This window comes from Polyodon spathula, chromosome 1, assembly GCF_017654505.1.
Source record: "Polyodon spathula isolate WHYD16114869_AA chromosome 1, ASM1765450v1, whole genome shotgun sequence".
Taxonomy (NCBI): Eukaryota; Metazoa; Chordata; class Actinopteri; order Acipenseriformes; family Polyodontidae; genus Polyodon; species Polyodon spathula.
In genome coordinates, this window is record NC_054534.1 from 107,616,077 (window position 1) to 107,633,788 (window position 17,712).

At 39.7% G+C, this 17,712-nt stretch overlaps 1 protein-coding gene across 9 annotated transcripts in view; it reads right to left on the reverse strand.

The window, feature by feature from the left end:
• LOC121299101 (transcription factor COE3-like) overlaps nucleotides 1-17,712 on the reverse strand; it is a 161,706-nt gene that overhangs the window by 108,876 nt on the left and 35,118 nt on the right. For all 9 annotated transcript variants that reach the window (XM_041229492.1, XM_041227054.1, XM_041230331.1 and 6 more), the window contains 2 exons: nucleotides 16,983-17,056; nucleotides 9,108-9,176 (listed from right to left, as the gene is read on the reverse strand). In XM_041229492.1, coding sequence (XP_041085426.1) covers nucleotides 9,108-9,176; nucleotides 16,983-17,056 — 143 coding nt within the window. The remainder of the gene's footprint in view (nucleotides 1-9,107; nucleotides 9,177-16,982; nucleotides 17,057-17,712) is intronic.

Here is a 17,712-nt window from a genome sequence, read left to right on the forward strand (position 1 = left end):
ACCTAAATTTCACCCCCTTCCCCCTTTTTCCTTATTTTCTAAATGAATGATGTGGGGTTTTATGGAGGAGGGACACTGACTTTGGCACCAAAAAGGATTATGTCACAATGAACTCTGGGTAAGAGATCGGTTTGTTCTCCTGACCCAAGCAACACAGATCGGGAGTTATGAGTTAAGAAACTAAGGATTATGCATGTAATCACCAGACAAAAAGTCCATAATAGCTTTGTATTTGAAATATCCAAACAGAGAACCAAAAGATGACAAATTTTAAAGCCTTGATTAGCACTCATTAAATTAGAGAATAATTAATTTGGAAAGAAAATAGATCTGATATGTTCTGTTTTCACCATTTAGTGGCTAAATCCCACTTGTAAAACTGCACATATATCCATTAGGGAAGGTTAGGAATCCCAAACATAAGTAAATGCACACCATGAAGACAGCCACTGTGTCTCACTGTTCACTCCGGACAATGCAAGGTTATCCAGCAGGAAGAACATAACGGATTGATATTTGATGGATTGAATGTTCCTTTTCTTGTTAGAAGCTGTAATGGGATATTGTTGACGAGGGGTCGAGGGGTGAAACCACACAGCATAAAGTATCTAGTCTCATAGGCCAGGAAAGTATAGGACTGTCAGTGTGGACTAACCGCAAATGATCAAATCTGTGAATATTCAAGTTGAAAATAGAGGGAGCGCTGTTCTCCATTTCAGTTCAATCTGCATTAGACTGCTTTGCTTTTCTGACCAGAACATCAGAATCGCTCAGTCTAGAAACTAACTACTTATGAAATTCTAGTTTTGCAATGCTATCGGTTTTATAGTTATTTCAAGCACTAAAACAGCAAATTTATAGCAAATATAGTATTAATAATAATAATAATAATAATAATAATAATAATAATAATAATAATAATAATACACATTTAAGAACATCACTCCAGGGCCACATGCCATTAATAAAAACACAATACCTTTTTTAAATGATGTAAAGCGCCCTCTTTCTGTCTAGCAGTGATTAATCCTGAAACTGCTCTACATCTGGGCTATCTGACCATACTCATAGATTCATCTTGTTCCAGGTCACACAATTTTGGAAATGGTCGATATTTTTAAGACAATAAGCCCAACTTTACTTATTCTGCAGTGGCTTTTAAATTGCTTGTAACTAACAAAATAATTTGATAAATCTTACCTGTTGTGCACTTCCGCTGGTTATAAAGGTCTCAAATGTGCAGTTTTGAAAGAAGCACATGTTATAACCAAGTCCAACATTGAAGACATTGACCATTTTCATTGACAAGTTTCTTATAGTTTTCTAAACGAATCACTATTGCATCTTTAATAGTTTTAGGTGATGGTATATTTTTGTATTTAAAAATGATATCTGACTAGTTTAAACAAATCCCTGTTTGTAAGCCATGCTTTTAGTTAGTGTTGCACTTCCTTGGTCATTACACCTGGAGGTTGAAATTGTACCCACCCATTCGCCAGCCTCTTTGCTGTCATTAACCAACCAGCTGCTTCCCCAAATGATTGACATGTGTTTAGCCAGTAACCTACTTTATCCCTGAAAACTGCTGGGTTTAAATGGCCTAGGAAGTGCATGTGCAACAGATTTCCTGAGAGCATTGGATGGAAACTGAGAAGAACCAAACTCAGTATCGGATAAAATGTTTTGAAATGAAAACACCTACATGCAATCCCTTCAATACACATTTGTGATGCTGCATTTTCATGTTCTCAGTATGTAGTGCAAAATGCAGCTTGAAGTTCCGTAGAGACTGAGAAGACAAACCCAGGTGCTGTCACTGGCCTCATTTCTCCATTTCGGACTCTATTTTTGGCACCAGAGTGCAAGAGGAGCACATTTTAAAAGACAACCCAATGAGTCACAAGAAAGCTGTTATTGTGCTGAGAGTCAACACACACTCAGGGCCTGCTTCTCGAAACTCACCGACATGAGGCTGAGAACAGGTTTGCGTATAAAACAAAGTGACCTGACTGAACAAAACCGAATATAAACTGTCGGACTTCAGGACACACTGTCAGACTTGAAGTCATACTATGCTTTATCAGTTAACTGCTATACCAATGTCAAAACCAGTCCCTCGGAACATTGCTAAATGTTGGTCTTGATTCATGTATTGAAGATTGTAAGAATTACTGTCTATAAGCTACTTAAAGGCATTAAAACCAAGAACAGCAAATGCATTTGTTGATAAAATGCATTGTAATGCCTTGGTTAACAAGCCCTTTAGGTAACTGAAGTATGCATTTGCAAAAACACAAGGTCTTAATACAGGCCAAACCAAGCACACAATAGACAGACTAAAAGCAGCAGCACCCTTCCAATCTAAACTGCTCTGTTTAAAATATCTGCATGTTCTGGAGCACAACAAACGAGACAAGCAAACCTTTAACATGAGTAAAATGGGGACCAGTGATAATATTGATATTGGCAATCAGAAATAAGACTACGAATTGTAAAGATAACATCTTCCCACAAAGTGCTGGTCACGCCAAAGGAAGCTTTTCTGCTCGCTCTGCTTTATCTCCTTTTACACAGTGATCGCTCGTCAAAGTAATGAGTTTTTATAGCACTGTAGCACTGTAGCATCAAAAATAAATAAAATACAGATTGTATTTGTTTTTGAACATCTGACACCGAAAGCTTTTAAAAATTAACAAACCAGGAAGAATATTACAAAATGTTCTGTCAATCAGAAATGGTTCAAGTCTTCTCTGGTAAGTTACATGTTTTGTAGGTTGCTATGGAAACACCCCAATACTGACCTCTACCCCCTACTCCCGCATTAACCCTGCATGTTACTCCGTGACAGACAGACTAGCAGCGGGACCATCATTTTTCAGTTATATCCCGGCAGTGGAGTAATGTTCTCTTTTTATTGCTAATCTATTCTCTCAATCTGGCAGCTCCGATCTGCTCTCCTCCCAATCAATAAACTGCGATTGCTGGGAAGAGCTGAGCGGTGCCTCCTTCCACCTTCCCTGTCCCCTCTTAACTCCATACACGCAAGAGACTAGAAGCATACTGTGGGGCACATAATGTAACAACTCTGCCATTGCACATGGTTTACGGCTGTACAGCTAAACACAACAAGTTTTAACTTCTAATAGCCGACTAGAAGAAATGCTTAGGGATTTACAAAATAGCTGTGGGTAAATGTAAAAATCTGCCAGAGACAACATATAAAATTATTATAAATTATATTATATATATACTATATATATATATATTATATATAATATAGATATAATATATCTATATATATATATATATATTGCATACTACAAAAACAGTATGATGGTTTATTTTGTTAATCCTGAATCTTGTTATCCTTGTATTCCCCACTGATATTACATGGAAGCATCAATTAGCGAAGTTTGCAGATGTGCACGTTGTATGTGTGGTTGAGATAGTGAAACAGTAATACGGAAAACAGGTTGATTAAGAAAATACAGCAGTTGATTTTAAGATTAAACTAATGCCAAAATAATGGCAGGGAAAAAAAAAAAGCTGTGCATGCTTACAGACAAATGAGCGAGATTCTGGGGACTCCCTCCCAAACAACCTGCAGCATTTAAGTACACGCCAGCATGAACAAAGATTACAATTGTCAGAGAACAGCTAACATGGAGGCCTGGTCATCATTAGCACCTAGCATGTGTGCGTCAGCCCCTAATCCTCCCCTCATTAACACTTTTTTAGGAGCCACTGCAGGCTAGCGTGGCCTGTTGTGTGTTTAGTGCAGTTATTTGTTTTGTGGAGGTTTCACAAAGCTTTAGATTGGGGTGCCCTTGGAGAGCCATCTCACACCAGGATTAACATGTAAAATTATATAATGAACTACTCCAGGGTCTGGATGAAGGGTTAGGGAAAAGTTGTTTATTTTATCCTTTTTTGACATTAACATGGAACTCAGCACGGAAGAAAATGCTTTGTGAATGAGGCCCTAGAGTTCCCTGTCAACATTTATTAGCAGCTCTTTGCTCTTTAAATGTTGCATTTGTGAAATGATGAAACTCCCTGGCCTAATAGTAATATGAAATTGCATACCTTTAGGACTGACACAAATACCAGGATAGTTTTTGAATCACGATAAAAGAAGAGAACAGCCCCTCTGCTCCCAGTGAACGTCTCTGATTAAAATGAACTTGCACTTGTCCTGTCCTGTCCACATTAAGACACGGCTCCACTAGGCAAAGGCTACCATAAACCTTGACAGGAGAGCTGAATTTATGAGTCAGCCGGGATCCTAGCTGTGTGATGTAATTGCAATATTAGCTTGTAATAACACCTGTTTTAACACTTGGCTAGTAATATTTCATAGTGGCTAATGTCATTTCTGCTGGGCTCTCCCTTGGGGTCCCCCATGCCAATGCATGTGGCCCCTTCCCCAGTCTCTAGGGTTAATTGTATCTGGTATTTTCTTTATCGATTCACGGCATGCAGCCATAATTGTTTGCCTTATTAAGCAAGAAAACTGCCACCAGCTGGAAGATTTGCAGAGGTCTACATGTCTTTGAAATCAAAGTAAAAAGGACATGAACTTGACTTCCCTATGCCACATGAACTTGACTTCCCTATGCCACATGAACTTGACTTCCCTATGCCACATGAACTAGACTTCCCTATGCCACATGAACTAGACTCCCCTATGCCACATGAACTTGACTTCCCTATGCCACATGAACTAGACTTCCCTATGCCACATGAACTAGACTTCCCTATGCCACATGAACTAGACTTCCCTATGCCACATGAACTAGACTTCCCTATGCCACATGAACTAGACTTCCCTATGCCACATGAACTAGACTTCCCTATGCCACATGAACTTGACTTCCCTATGCCACATGAACTAGACTTCCCTATGCCACATGAACTAGACTTCCCTATGCCCATCTTTTAATAATTCTGCATATTTCATATCAGCAGATTTATTTAGAAGACAATATCTTAATGGCACCATTTCAGATTTTGACATGTTATACTTCATTTAGTAATATTTACTACATGCACTTAACACATGATATGCGATTGTGAGGAGACAACTCTATACATTCAGCACATTTAACAGACTTACATTCCTGACTGTACAATAGCACTGAAAGCATGTATAATTAATAAATGTACATGATGGCTTTAAGGGTTAGATGTACCTGGGATTTTATGGTTTCTATTTGATTGTATTCTTTTGTGAAGTGCTTTGTGCATGCCCTGGACATGAAATGTAAATAAAATGTGACTCTGATTTCAATGCAGTGTAGTCATCACTATTTGGAAATGCATCTCTTTTTATTTTAATTATGTTATTGACAGACATTCAAGACATTGAATAGCACAAGAAGTTATTCAGTTCAAGGAAGTAACAGAAACCTATAGCTTTGTATTTGAAATATCCAAGCAGAGAACCAAAAGATTGACACATTTTAAAGCCTTGATTAGCACTCATTAAATTAGAGAATAATTAATTTGGAAAGAAAATAGATCTGATATGTTCTGTATTCACCATTTTAAAACACTAGACGGACAGACAGACAGACAGATATATAGACAGATAGATAGAGATGTGCCTGGTTAAATTTTAAAGCCTCCCTAATGTACACTGAGCTGAACAAGAAGAAAACGGAGGAAGAAACATAGACACAGCAATGAACAGGGGAAATTTATGATGTGGGGAAAGGACACGGTGAAGGCATGAAATCACGGCACAGTGATTTACAAAGCGCCGCTTAATTTGAAACAATGCCGGGGAAGGAGGCGATGAATTTCGGTCATTAACCGCTTTACGGAGACAAGTGACGGTCATAATTTGCATCGGGCCGCCGCAGCCTCTCTCGTTGCGATGATTTATTTGTTGGTTTAAGGAGCTGAGGGTTGTGCGCTCATAAATTTTGCATTTCTTAATAGGAAACTAAAATGCAGTCGTATGGATTGGCTGGCCCTAAATCACCTGCACTGTTGTCACCCATAATCGTATTAGAATTATTTTCAACTAATGAGCAACCAGGTTGCAATGTCTTCCATACAATCAAAGGCAATTATACAGACAGCATTTTTCTTTTGTTCTCCCCTGTGAGCGAACCCACAGACATAACTAGCTTGTTATTTAGATGGGCGGCAATGTGGGAAAGTGCTGCTGTGGTGCTCATTCTGTGGGGAGTGCTAATGGATCACAGCAGACCTTAGCAGAATGAGGCGAAGGCTTATTTTTACCCCCTTTTATTATTGTGTCCTTTTATTCAGGCTTTGATGCAGACAGGTGGAAATGTTTACTCTCCCCGTTACAAACGCAAAACAGAATATAAATGTATTGATGCTTTAAAGCTGAACAGTGATGTGCTTCTGCAAGGCTCAGGGGTGTTAACAGTTCAAAGTTTAAACATTCTCAAAAATATGTTAGTGTAGCCATGGCGTTTACAAAGCAGCAAATGTATAGCGTAGACCTTTTTATTCATATTCAATGTTTCTTCACTTCTTTTCCGTATACAATAATTCTGTACATATACAGTAAAATACATGTTGCAGTAATTTGTGATGCAAAGCTTCTTGTGATGGCTTCACTGATTGATTACAAACATTCACAAAATTTAATACTACAACTTCAACATTTAGGAAATTAAACAGAAACTATCTCTCTTAGCAAGGCTTAACAAAATTACTTAAGACTTGGCTTTAATAGCTTCTGTACTGCAATACAATATACTGTACAGTATGTAAAGCCAAGGGCTATTGCGTGTAAAAAGACTGAGTGGACATACCTAGCTCCTTGTCCCCAACTACACAATATGCGCATCAAGATACTGAGATGTTTTGAGGTTTTGGGGAACATGGATTACACAGTGTAACAATTTTTTTGTAATCGCCAATTATTTTATTATTTTCTCCCAATTTGGTACATCCGATTACACTGTGTAACAATTTTTTTTTTTTTGGTTCCTGGGTAGTAAGTGTTATTTCCTAACTGCTTATGCCTCAAAAGTATAGAAAATGTCTATTATTCCCCACAAACTTTGCTTTTGTGACCAGGACAGTGATATTTTGAAATTTACCTATTTTCCAGAACATTCCAGATAGATTCAGTGCTGAGTAAACTTGGAGTAACTTCTAAAACTTTCTAGAACTTTCCAGTAATATAAATAGTAGTATAAATACAGGGGCCTTAAGCCCAACAGTTCAGTTTAGTTCCAGCTGCCTAAGTGGATACATATCTGCATTCTTCTGACATGGCATCAAGAGGCTGCAATGGTGGCATTCCTGATGGGTCTCCAAGGCGGTTTTACCAAGTTTCCCTGCTATCTTTGCCTTTGGGACAGCAGGGACACCAAGGCGCACTACCACAGGCGGGACTGGCCACAGCGGACCGAGTTCTCTGTGGGGAGGAACAACGTCAAGTGGGAGCCACTGGTGGACCCCCGGAAGGTGCTGATGCCACCACCGCACATCAAATTGGAAACAATTTGTTAGAGCTCTAGATAAGGAGTCGGCAGCCTTCAAGTACCTTCAAGACTTCTTCCCTAAGCTGTCTGAGGCAAAGGTCAAAGCCGGTGTCTTCGTCGGATCACAGATAAAGAAGATCCTGGAGTGCAATGAATTCCCCAAGAAGCTCACTAGTAAGGAGAAAGCGGCTTGGAACAGCTTTGTCGCAGTGGTTCGGGGCTTCCTGGGCAATCACAAGGCCAAAAACTATGTGGAGCTGGTTGAGACTCTGGTGAAGAACTACAGCACAATGGGCTGTAGGATGTCCCTCAAAGTCTATATTCTTGATGCTCATCTTGATAAATTCAAGGAGAACATGGGAGCATACTCAAAGGAGCAAGGCGAACATTTCCACCAGGATATACTGGACTTTGAACACCGCTACCAAGGACAGTATAACGAGAACATGATGGGAGACTACATTTGGGGGCTGATTCGTGAAAGTGATTTACAGTATAATCGTAAATCCCGAAAAACTACTCACTTCTAAATCTTTTGTAATCATTTTTGTATTACTTTAGTATAAATACATGTTAATTTTGATTCATATGTTGTTTTTTTCTGACTTTACGTGAACAAAAAGACATAAATTCGCCAGTTTTCTCATTGGAAATAGGTAAATTTCAAAATATCACTGTCCTGGTCACAAAAGCAAAGTTTGTGGGGAATAATAGCCATTTTCTATACTTTTGAGGCATAAGCAATTAGGAAATAACACTTATTACCCAGGAACAAAAATTGTGTTACATAGTGTTATAAAAGGGTGGCAATGCCCTTTGGAAGAATACATCAACACGAGTCCCTAGACCATTAGGACTGCTACCCTGCCTCTCTAGGAGGATATCAATGGACCAGCTATACAAGGGTTTTGTGTATTGATTGCATTGATCAGGTTCAATGGCCATCTGTTTTTATGGCCGTACAATGAAGGCTGAGACGCCAGTCATTTGGGAAGTGGCAAGTCTAACGGTCTACACCCAACACAGCCTTAAATACATTTTTCTGGAGTTGTGCAATCTTGGCAGGAAAGGGACAGATGGAAAGTTCTGAGCATTGACCACACAAAATCGTGCTGCCATTCCCTAGCTTTTGTTAAAAAGTTGCCTGGGAAATCCCAGCATATTGATCCACTGATCATTACATATTGAAACCAGAGTCAGATCGCTGATGATGTGCAGCGCACAACAAATATTGGCAGGTCATACACTGAAGGATAACATCATTACAGTATTTCACATCGTAGAAGATGTTTCAAGAGTGCAAATGCTAACAAAAACACACTCACACACTGCCCTGTTTCTTACCGGAAGAAACAAAAATAAATAAAAGGTTTGGACACTATATCCAAACCCAACTATACTATAATTGACAAGTACTGCATCGAGATCCGTGTTCAGTGATCATGTTGACGTCATGGTGTCCAAATTAAGAACATGATTATGTAATATCCTGGTAAATTAGAACGTATGCACAATACACAGGAATAATGCTATCAAGTGTCTTTAAATATATCTGTGGCGCATGAGAGACAATTGCACACAGGCAGCCCCAGTCCAGCTCTATAGGGGTGATGGGGGAGCTGAGCTGTTCCTTACCTGTCGATGATCACTGGATCAGAGGGGGTCTCGTTACGATTCCCGCAGCTCTTCTTGTCACAACACCGGCTAAAAAAAAAAAAGAAAGTCAACTTTTTATCAATCAGAATTACATTTTAAATCAATGCATAGTTGTCGCTTTCTTTTGATTAAATCGAATGTCTTAAATGCAAAACCAAATTTCTTACTGTACCCAGTTTCTCAGATGGGGAGGAAATGAGCGACATGCATAGCTCAGGGTCACAAAATGAGTCAGTGACAGCTTGAATTCAAACCAGGGACACCCTGGCTCACAGTTCTCCACTCCAACCCCTGAACCAAATGGCCTCTTTGCTCTGCTGCAACCCTCAAAAAGCATACGATGGAAAATGTGCTTTTTAGCTTTTTTTATACAATGTATAAACTGAGCAATCTGATTGGCCAGAATCCAAGAAGAGACTTTTGACGTCTTGATATTTGTACAGAACAGCTTGTCAGATAAACCTATGTAAAATGCAGAATTGTGAATCATTTTCAGTTTGGTCAATAACAAATAAAATAAACAAATATGGCACAATATATTATTGCAAATCTAATGTTGGCTAGGTTTACAATGTGACTTGACCGCACCCACTTGTATGTAACCATGCCAACCTGCAGAGATTCGACTCGGTTATGACTTGAACTACTGTACATCCCACAGCATGAGCCACAATGAGCAGATGAGCAAACTGAACAAGCCTTGCAATACATCATTTAAAAACACATTTAATTTCCAAAACCAAAAGGCTATAAAACGACTTATTTTCGTAACTGTTACCATGGCTCGAGCCACACTAATTTATTCCCCTAGCAGCGTGGACCATTAGCAAAGGTTCCAGGAGACCAATTAGCATTGGAGACCAAGTGGTGCTGCTGTGGTGATAGTTTTCTCAAACAGAGACCAAGGTGTTTCAAACAAACAGGACTCGCACAGCTTGGCTGTGCCCTGGGAGCCCATGCTTCTCAGACATGAAAATAAATGTGGGCAGAGTTCTTTAAAGTAGTCTTAATGACAACCTCCTGAGAACTATCAGGTTAACACCCCACTGGATAACGACGACGATTCTTTTTGAAAACAATGTAGGCACCGTGTTTGTGTGGAGGTAATTACTGCCAAGTTGAAACGATGCACAATATTAAACAATAAATAAGAGCTACAAAATGTCAACTCCTGTGATTTAGGATGGTTCAGTGATGCGTGATGCCCTGTTTTATTTTATATACAATTGAAGCTGTCAGTGCATTGGTAAGACCCAGTTTTTTAAAACCAAAAAAAGCGGGTTTGGAGACACTGACGGGCTCTTTAGATCTTTTCATTGTATTAAACTGGTTGTTCCCGTGCAGGGTATCAGCAGTTTCGGTCGTCACTCATTTCAGTTTGTAGCAGCCAATGACTGGAATAACTTTCAGCAACCATTCCAATTAAATTAGTTCCTATCTGAGGCTTCTTTTAGCTGTAGGGCTGACTCATTGCTGACTGACATCTGTACCTGCTAAGTTGCTATTGAGTTTTAAGCTTTATGATTGATTATGTGGTATTAATTGTGTTTTATGTTGGCTGCTGTGGGGGTGTGAGCCTCTTGCCAGGTCGTCACTGTAAATGAGAATTTGTGCTGAATTGACTCATCTGGATAAATAAATGTTTTGACTGATTGATATTGTAATTAGAGTTAACAGGTTCTTGCGGCAGACTGAGTTCAAATCGTTTAATACAGACTGTCAGCCCAAGTTTGGAATGTGGGCTGGGAGAACATGACCTCTACTCGCCCTGATAGTGAATGTTACCAAATAAGCCTTCAATGCAAAGCACATGAGAAGCGGGTTAAAATATATATTATACAGGGAAGGAATTATTAGAGATTAGTGAATTCATTTATAAACAGAAAGTATACAAAAACCTGATATGTACAGATGAGCTTTGACTTTTTTGAAATGTCTGGTTACAACCACAAATGTGCATTTTGTTTTGGACAGGTTAATTCTGGTTTCACTGTAGAGTAGAGAGTCAATTATCCAAACTAATTTGGACCGATACTGGTTTGCATAATCTATTTGTCTGGATAATTGAGCAGATACTAATAACAATTACTGCACCTTTAATAATGCATAGAATAAAGTTAACATACACAAGTACTTGGTACATACCGATGATATATAGCTACCAACCTATTCTATCACATTAAGCATACCAAATTACAAAATAATTAAATTAATGCAATTCAGTAAAACTTTAACACCTGCAGTTAAGGTAATGAAATACTCCAGCCCTTACTGACGAAATCAAGAAAAATCAAGAGCATGGAGGTCGTCCATTGATCCTCAGTTCTTACGATTCGTAAGTGGCATTTAAGCTGGATATTTCAAATATAACAGTATGTATGTGTGTGTGTATTTATATATATATATATATATATATATATATATATATATATATATATATATATATATATATATATATATATATATATATATATATATATATATTAAAACATAGACCCAGACACACAGAGTTGAAGTTTTAGTGCTTACGCACACTTTTTAATAATACAAAATTAAGTAAACAAAAACAAACACCTAGCTCCTATTCGAAGCACTAACTAAACACAATGCCGGCCCTACCTAACACAGGACAGCTAAGCTGTTTTCCCATCCTAAAACAAAACAGTTTAACCAAAAAGGCTTTTACACAGTACCTTTCTTCTATAACAGTTAAAAACACCATCGACCGGGCCCTCCACACAACAGCAGCCCTGAGCACACTGGCTGCCCTTAAATACCTTGCACCTGGCTCTAAATTTACAATGCTAGCCAGGTGCAGGTGATAATTAACAATAAAACAACAATTAACACTTGTTTTTCTTCAGCAGGGAGGAATTAACCCTCTCCCTGCTCACACATCCTCCCCCATGTCTTTTTAAGACACCGACCATTTAACGGCCATCTCCCTCCACCCTTAAAAGACCACCCACCCTCAAGTCCACAAATGTCAATTTTAGCCCTCTTCCACGGGCGGGCTTGAGGGTGGGTTGGTCCCACCAACATTTCCAGGAAGAGACCTAGGACCGGCGAGGAGAGACCTAGACGGCTTGTCCAGGGTGACCACAGTGCAGGCCGGTGACCGGGAGCCAGGACTGGCAGGCAGGGTCGTGCGACTGTGGACCTGCGCAGCGACTTCTGGGATACCAGGTGGAGAGAAGCAATAGGCAAGGGGAGTGGAGCCAGTCAGCAGGGGGAACCCAAGTGACGTCTGCTCCTTGTCTAGCGACATCTGCCTCTTGCGCAGCAACATTTGGGATTCAAGGGGGAGTGGAACAAGGGACCAGGCAAGCGACTGTGCCTGGCCGTGCTGCGACCAGGGAGATAGGTAAAGCGGAGGGAGGTTTGGGCATTCCGGCCCGGTGTCCACACTGCCGGGACAGGGGACCTCCCTTGGCAGCGCCAGACTGGCTTGCAGGGATGGTGGTTGTGAAGGCACGTCCTCCGCCTTGACTTCCGCCGATAGCTCTGGAGACGGCAACAGCTCCCTCTGCTCAGAAGACAGCACTTCCACCTCCTCTGGCTGGAGACAGCTGTGCTTCTCCCGTCGGGGCTGGAACCAGCAGGTCTGCTCCTGCCTGTTCCTACTTTTGGAGCAGCAGCTCCAGCTCGGTTGGCTCCCGTTCTGGCAGCCCTCATTCCTGCCTCCACTTCTTGTTTTGCTCTTCTTGAGCAGCGGTGTTTCTATTGATCTTATCGATCAATTCTCTTAAATCTACATCCATGTCAGGGTCTCTAGGGGCGCCCACACAGGCTGCCACCAAACGTAAACAGGGCTTCCTCTCCGTGGTTCATTGCCCCTTTAAAAGGCCGACCCAGACTCACAGAGTTCAAGTTTTAGCGCTTACGTGCACTTTTTAATAATACAAAATGAAGTAAACAAAAAACAATATCTAGCTCTTATTCGGAGCACTAACTAAACACAATACCGGCCCTACCTAACATGGTCCTGTCCTAAAATAAAACAGTTTAAACAAAAAGGCTTTTACACAGTACCTTTCTTCCATAACAGTTGAAAACACCATCAACCGGGCCCTCCACACAGCACCAGCCATGAGCACTCTGGCTGCCCTTAAATATCTTGCACCTGGCTCTAAATTTACAATGCCAGCCAGGTGCAGGTGATAATTAACAATAAAATAACAATTAACAAAACAATTAACACATGTTTTTAGGCAGGGAGGAATTTAACCCTCTCCCTGCTCATCTATATATATATATATATATATATATATATATATATATATTATATATATATATATATATACACACACACACACACACACAGTGCCTTGCAAAAGTATTCAGACCCCTGACCAATTCTCTCATATTACTGAATTACAAATGGTACATTGAAATTTCATTCTGTTCGATATTTTATTTTAAAACACTGAAACTCAGAATCAATTATTGTAAGGTGACATTGGTTTTATGTTGGGAAATACTTTTAAGAAAAATTAAAAACTGGAATATCTTGCTTGCATAAATATTCAGCCCCCACACATTAATATTTGGTGAGCCACCTTTCGCTGCAATAACAGCGTTAAGTCTTTTGGGGTAAGTATGTACCAGCTTTGCACACAGTGTCAGAGTGATTTTGGCCCATTCTTCTTGGCAGATTTGCTCCAGGTTGTTCAGGTTGGTTTGACGATGCTTGTGGACCACAATTTTCAAATAGTGCCACAGATTCTCAATGGGATTGAGATCAGGACTTTGACTGGGCCACTGTAGGACATTTACCTTTTTGTTCTTGAGCCACTCCAATGTTGCTTTGGCCTTGTGCTTGGGATCATTGTCCTGCTGAAAGGTGAATTTCCTCCCAAGCTTCAGTTTTCTAGCAGACTGAAGCAGATTCTCTTTCAGTATTTTCCTGTATTTTGCTCCATCCATTCTTCCTTCAATTGTAACAAGATGCCCAGTCCCTGCTGATGAGAAGCATCCCCACAGCATGATGCTGCCACCACCATACTTCACTGTAGGGATGGTGTGTCTTGAGGCATGGGCAGTGTTAGGTTTGCGCCACACATAGTGCTTTGAGTTTTGGCCAAAAAGCTCTATCTTGGTCTCATCTGACCACAAAACCTTTTCCCACATCGCAGCTGGGTCACTCTCATGCTTTCTGGCAAACTCCAGACGCGCTTTCAGATGGTACTTTTTGAGTAATGGCTTCTTTCTTGCCACCCTCTCATACAGGCCAGTGTTATGCAGAGCTCTTGATATGGTTGACTGGTGCACCATTACTCCACTCCCAGCCACTGAACTCTGTAGCTCCTTCAAAGTGATTGTTGGCCTCTCTGTGGCTTCTCTCACAAGTCTCCTTCTTGTTTGAGCGCTGAGTTTTGAGGGACGGCCTTTTCTTGGCAGTGCCTGGGTGGTGTGATGCAGCTTCCACTTCCTGATTATTGATCCAATTGTGCTCACTGGGATATCCAAACACTTGGATATTATTTTGTACCCTTTCCCTAATCTATGCATTTGTATTACTTTATCTCTAACTTCTGTAGAATGCTCTTTGGTCTTCATTTTCCTTCAGATTCACAGCCTTACCAATGATCCTTCAACAGTGGGGTTTTTATCCAGAAAATGTGACAGCAACTTTAATGGTTCACAGGTGGAGGCCAATGGTAAGGTAATTGTGTCCTCGTTAGGGCAATTTCTTTCATCGGTGCAAACTGGGAGCTTCCACAGCACAGGGGTTGAATACTTATGCAAGCAAGATATTTCAGTTTTTTTATTTTTCTTAAAAATATTTCCCAACATAAAACCAATGTCACCTTACAATAACTGATTCTGAGTTTCAGTGTTTAAAAATAAAATATCAAACAGAATGAAATTTCAATGTACTATTTGTAATTCGGTAATATGAGAGAATTGGTCAGGGGTCTGAATACATTACAACACAACATTAAACATGTGTATAATATATATATATATATATATATATATATATATATATATATATATATATATATATATATACAGTGCTCAGCCTTTATAACACTAAAGTGGGGAGTCATAGTTACAGTCAGCATTGTGTGTATATATATATATATTGATTTGAGTGGGTTTATCAGTACTTAAACTGTAAAGCACAGATTGCTCACCGATATATTTAAAGTTATGCTCTCCCTCTGATTTAGATTTTGGCACTTGAAGTTACAGTTGTGTCATCCAAAAGCCATTACTAAGCTCAGGATTAAGTTGAAAAGCTCTGCCTGAATATCAACCATCTTCCAACCCTCCTCGTCCCGACCCCCAAACCCCCCAAAAAAAGAAAACCTGTGATTTATGGCATCTTTTTGCAGGATGCGTGCAGTAATTACAGGACACAAATTGGCATCTGTAGCCAAAACTAATATATTCAGCAATCTGCTTAGTTTTTAACAGCAGGGCATCACACCCTGTCACAATCTTCCTCTTCCAGATTGGCACAGTGTCCCTTAAAAGTAAGTTGCAATACAGTTACTTGTGTGAGTAAAGGCTTTGGGGAGGGGTGGGGTGGTTATTCACTTTTTTTTTTTTTCTTGAACTTCGATTCAGGTTATATGCAGATTAAATAGTATAAAATGTGATTCTGTTATCTAACCCCACATCATATGCTGTAATCCATATGGCCTGTGGGCAGCTTGGTGCGAGACTGACCTACAGCAGATGTTCTATTTTTATTATTTGTTTATTTAGCAGATGCCTTTATCCAATAAGCAAGAGAATGAATTGAAATCCTACTAGCTTAATAAGACAGACTTATATAACTGTATCACTGCAGTGATCTATTACTACACTCCTAACCACATAAATGTAGCTCCCCTAACCCTTTAGAATGCATGCAGTGAAGTGCAGTGATGAGTGGTGGTGTCAATGAAAGTCATTAGGCATGGCATCTGCACAGGGAGGTATGCTAGAGCCTGCTACACAGTGTGAGGACACTGCTGAAACAGTTTGCCACCCCTGGTGTCTGCAGGAAGGCAGCGACTGGGAGTTCTCCTGACTCACTGTGTGCCATGCAGAGAAATCCCATATGACTCATGCATATTTGATACGAGGGTGCATATGATTATGGCGACTACAGGAAAAAAAGTAACTCTTCTCTACAAGTTGATAAGCAAAAATTATGCGATCCGTGAATGAATAAGAAATGAGAATAAGAGCTATAATAAAACTGAACATACATATTCCTAAAGTCACGCACGTGTTTCCTTATTCTGTATCATTTTCATAATCAACACCTGTGATTGTGCACTGTAGCAGGCAAAGTATACATAAAACATACATATATATCTAAAATACTGCATAGTTAAAAAAAAAACATTCAAAATATATGTTTTTATTTGTTTACTATTGGATGCCATAGCTCCAAATACTTTTTTGTATTATTTTATGCTTAGAATTTTCAGTCCCCATGCTTTAACATCACATGACCTTTATTGGAACAAGCCATGTTAAAGGCATTCTTTACATCAGCTATAATATCTTAATGTAAAATATATTTCATTTTTTACCTGTTTAACATGTAGGTTTCAGTCAGAATCTTTGTTTCTACTTTGATCACTATTTACCAGGATTTTGTAGTTGAGGACAGTCATACAGTACCAGTGTTGCCCAGTATAAAGGATCTCCTCCTAACACTGGCATCAGTATAAGACCTGCACTTACCTCTCCACTACAGAGCTTGCTCTTTAGCGGAATGGTAAGAAGTGTTACAAACGAGCAACAAACAACCTGCTTGTGCTTCAGAGGTCCCAAGCTATTTACTTTGCTGTTTGGGCACGGCTGCTTTTTTTCTAGTAAACATTTAGAAAGTGTCCGAATGCCTCTTACCTGCACATGATCTCGTGTGTGAGCAGAACACGACACATCTCTGGGTTCTTGTCCTGGCCCTCGTAAATAATGGCCTGAAATTAGAAATCAAAGCAGAACGATTTAATTGTAATCATGTATTCCCTGTGAAGTTTAAAATCCACTTTTCTGCAATTAATTAGATGTGACACCATCTCCACTGCCCACTTCATCACTTTGCAATTGAACTTTTTGAACACATATTTGGCTGGAATCACAGATTCCAATTTACCTTTACCTAAGCTGACATTAGGTAGTCTAGGACTAGGGCTAATCAGGTTGAAACAAGGCCATTCTTCATTGTGAAAAGCCTTTAAAAGGTGCAGCACTATCCATTCCCTCTGTGCTGCTCCATACCCCTATGCTTTCTGTGCTGGACAGAATGTTCTGTTAGAACCAGTTAGAAATCTACTCGACACGTAATTCAATATGTTAATGTAACATTATTCAGCAGGTTATAATTGACTTCATGAAGCAAAATGAGTTAATTCTATAGGGTGATGCAAAACTTTTGACCATAGCTGTATATGCATCATTTTCTATATGCTTCAAATAGCGGTTCTATCGATCAATAATAGGGCTTTGATATTGCTAACCTACTCTGGGTTTTGTTGGCCCTCTTTATTTATTGCATTCCTTCCCAGGGTAAGCTGTATTGAGATAATGACCACCTAGGTGTTATTGATCACCAAGAGATTAAACATTTCCTCAT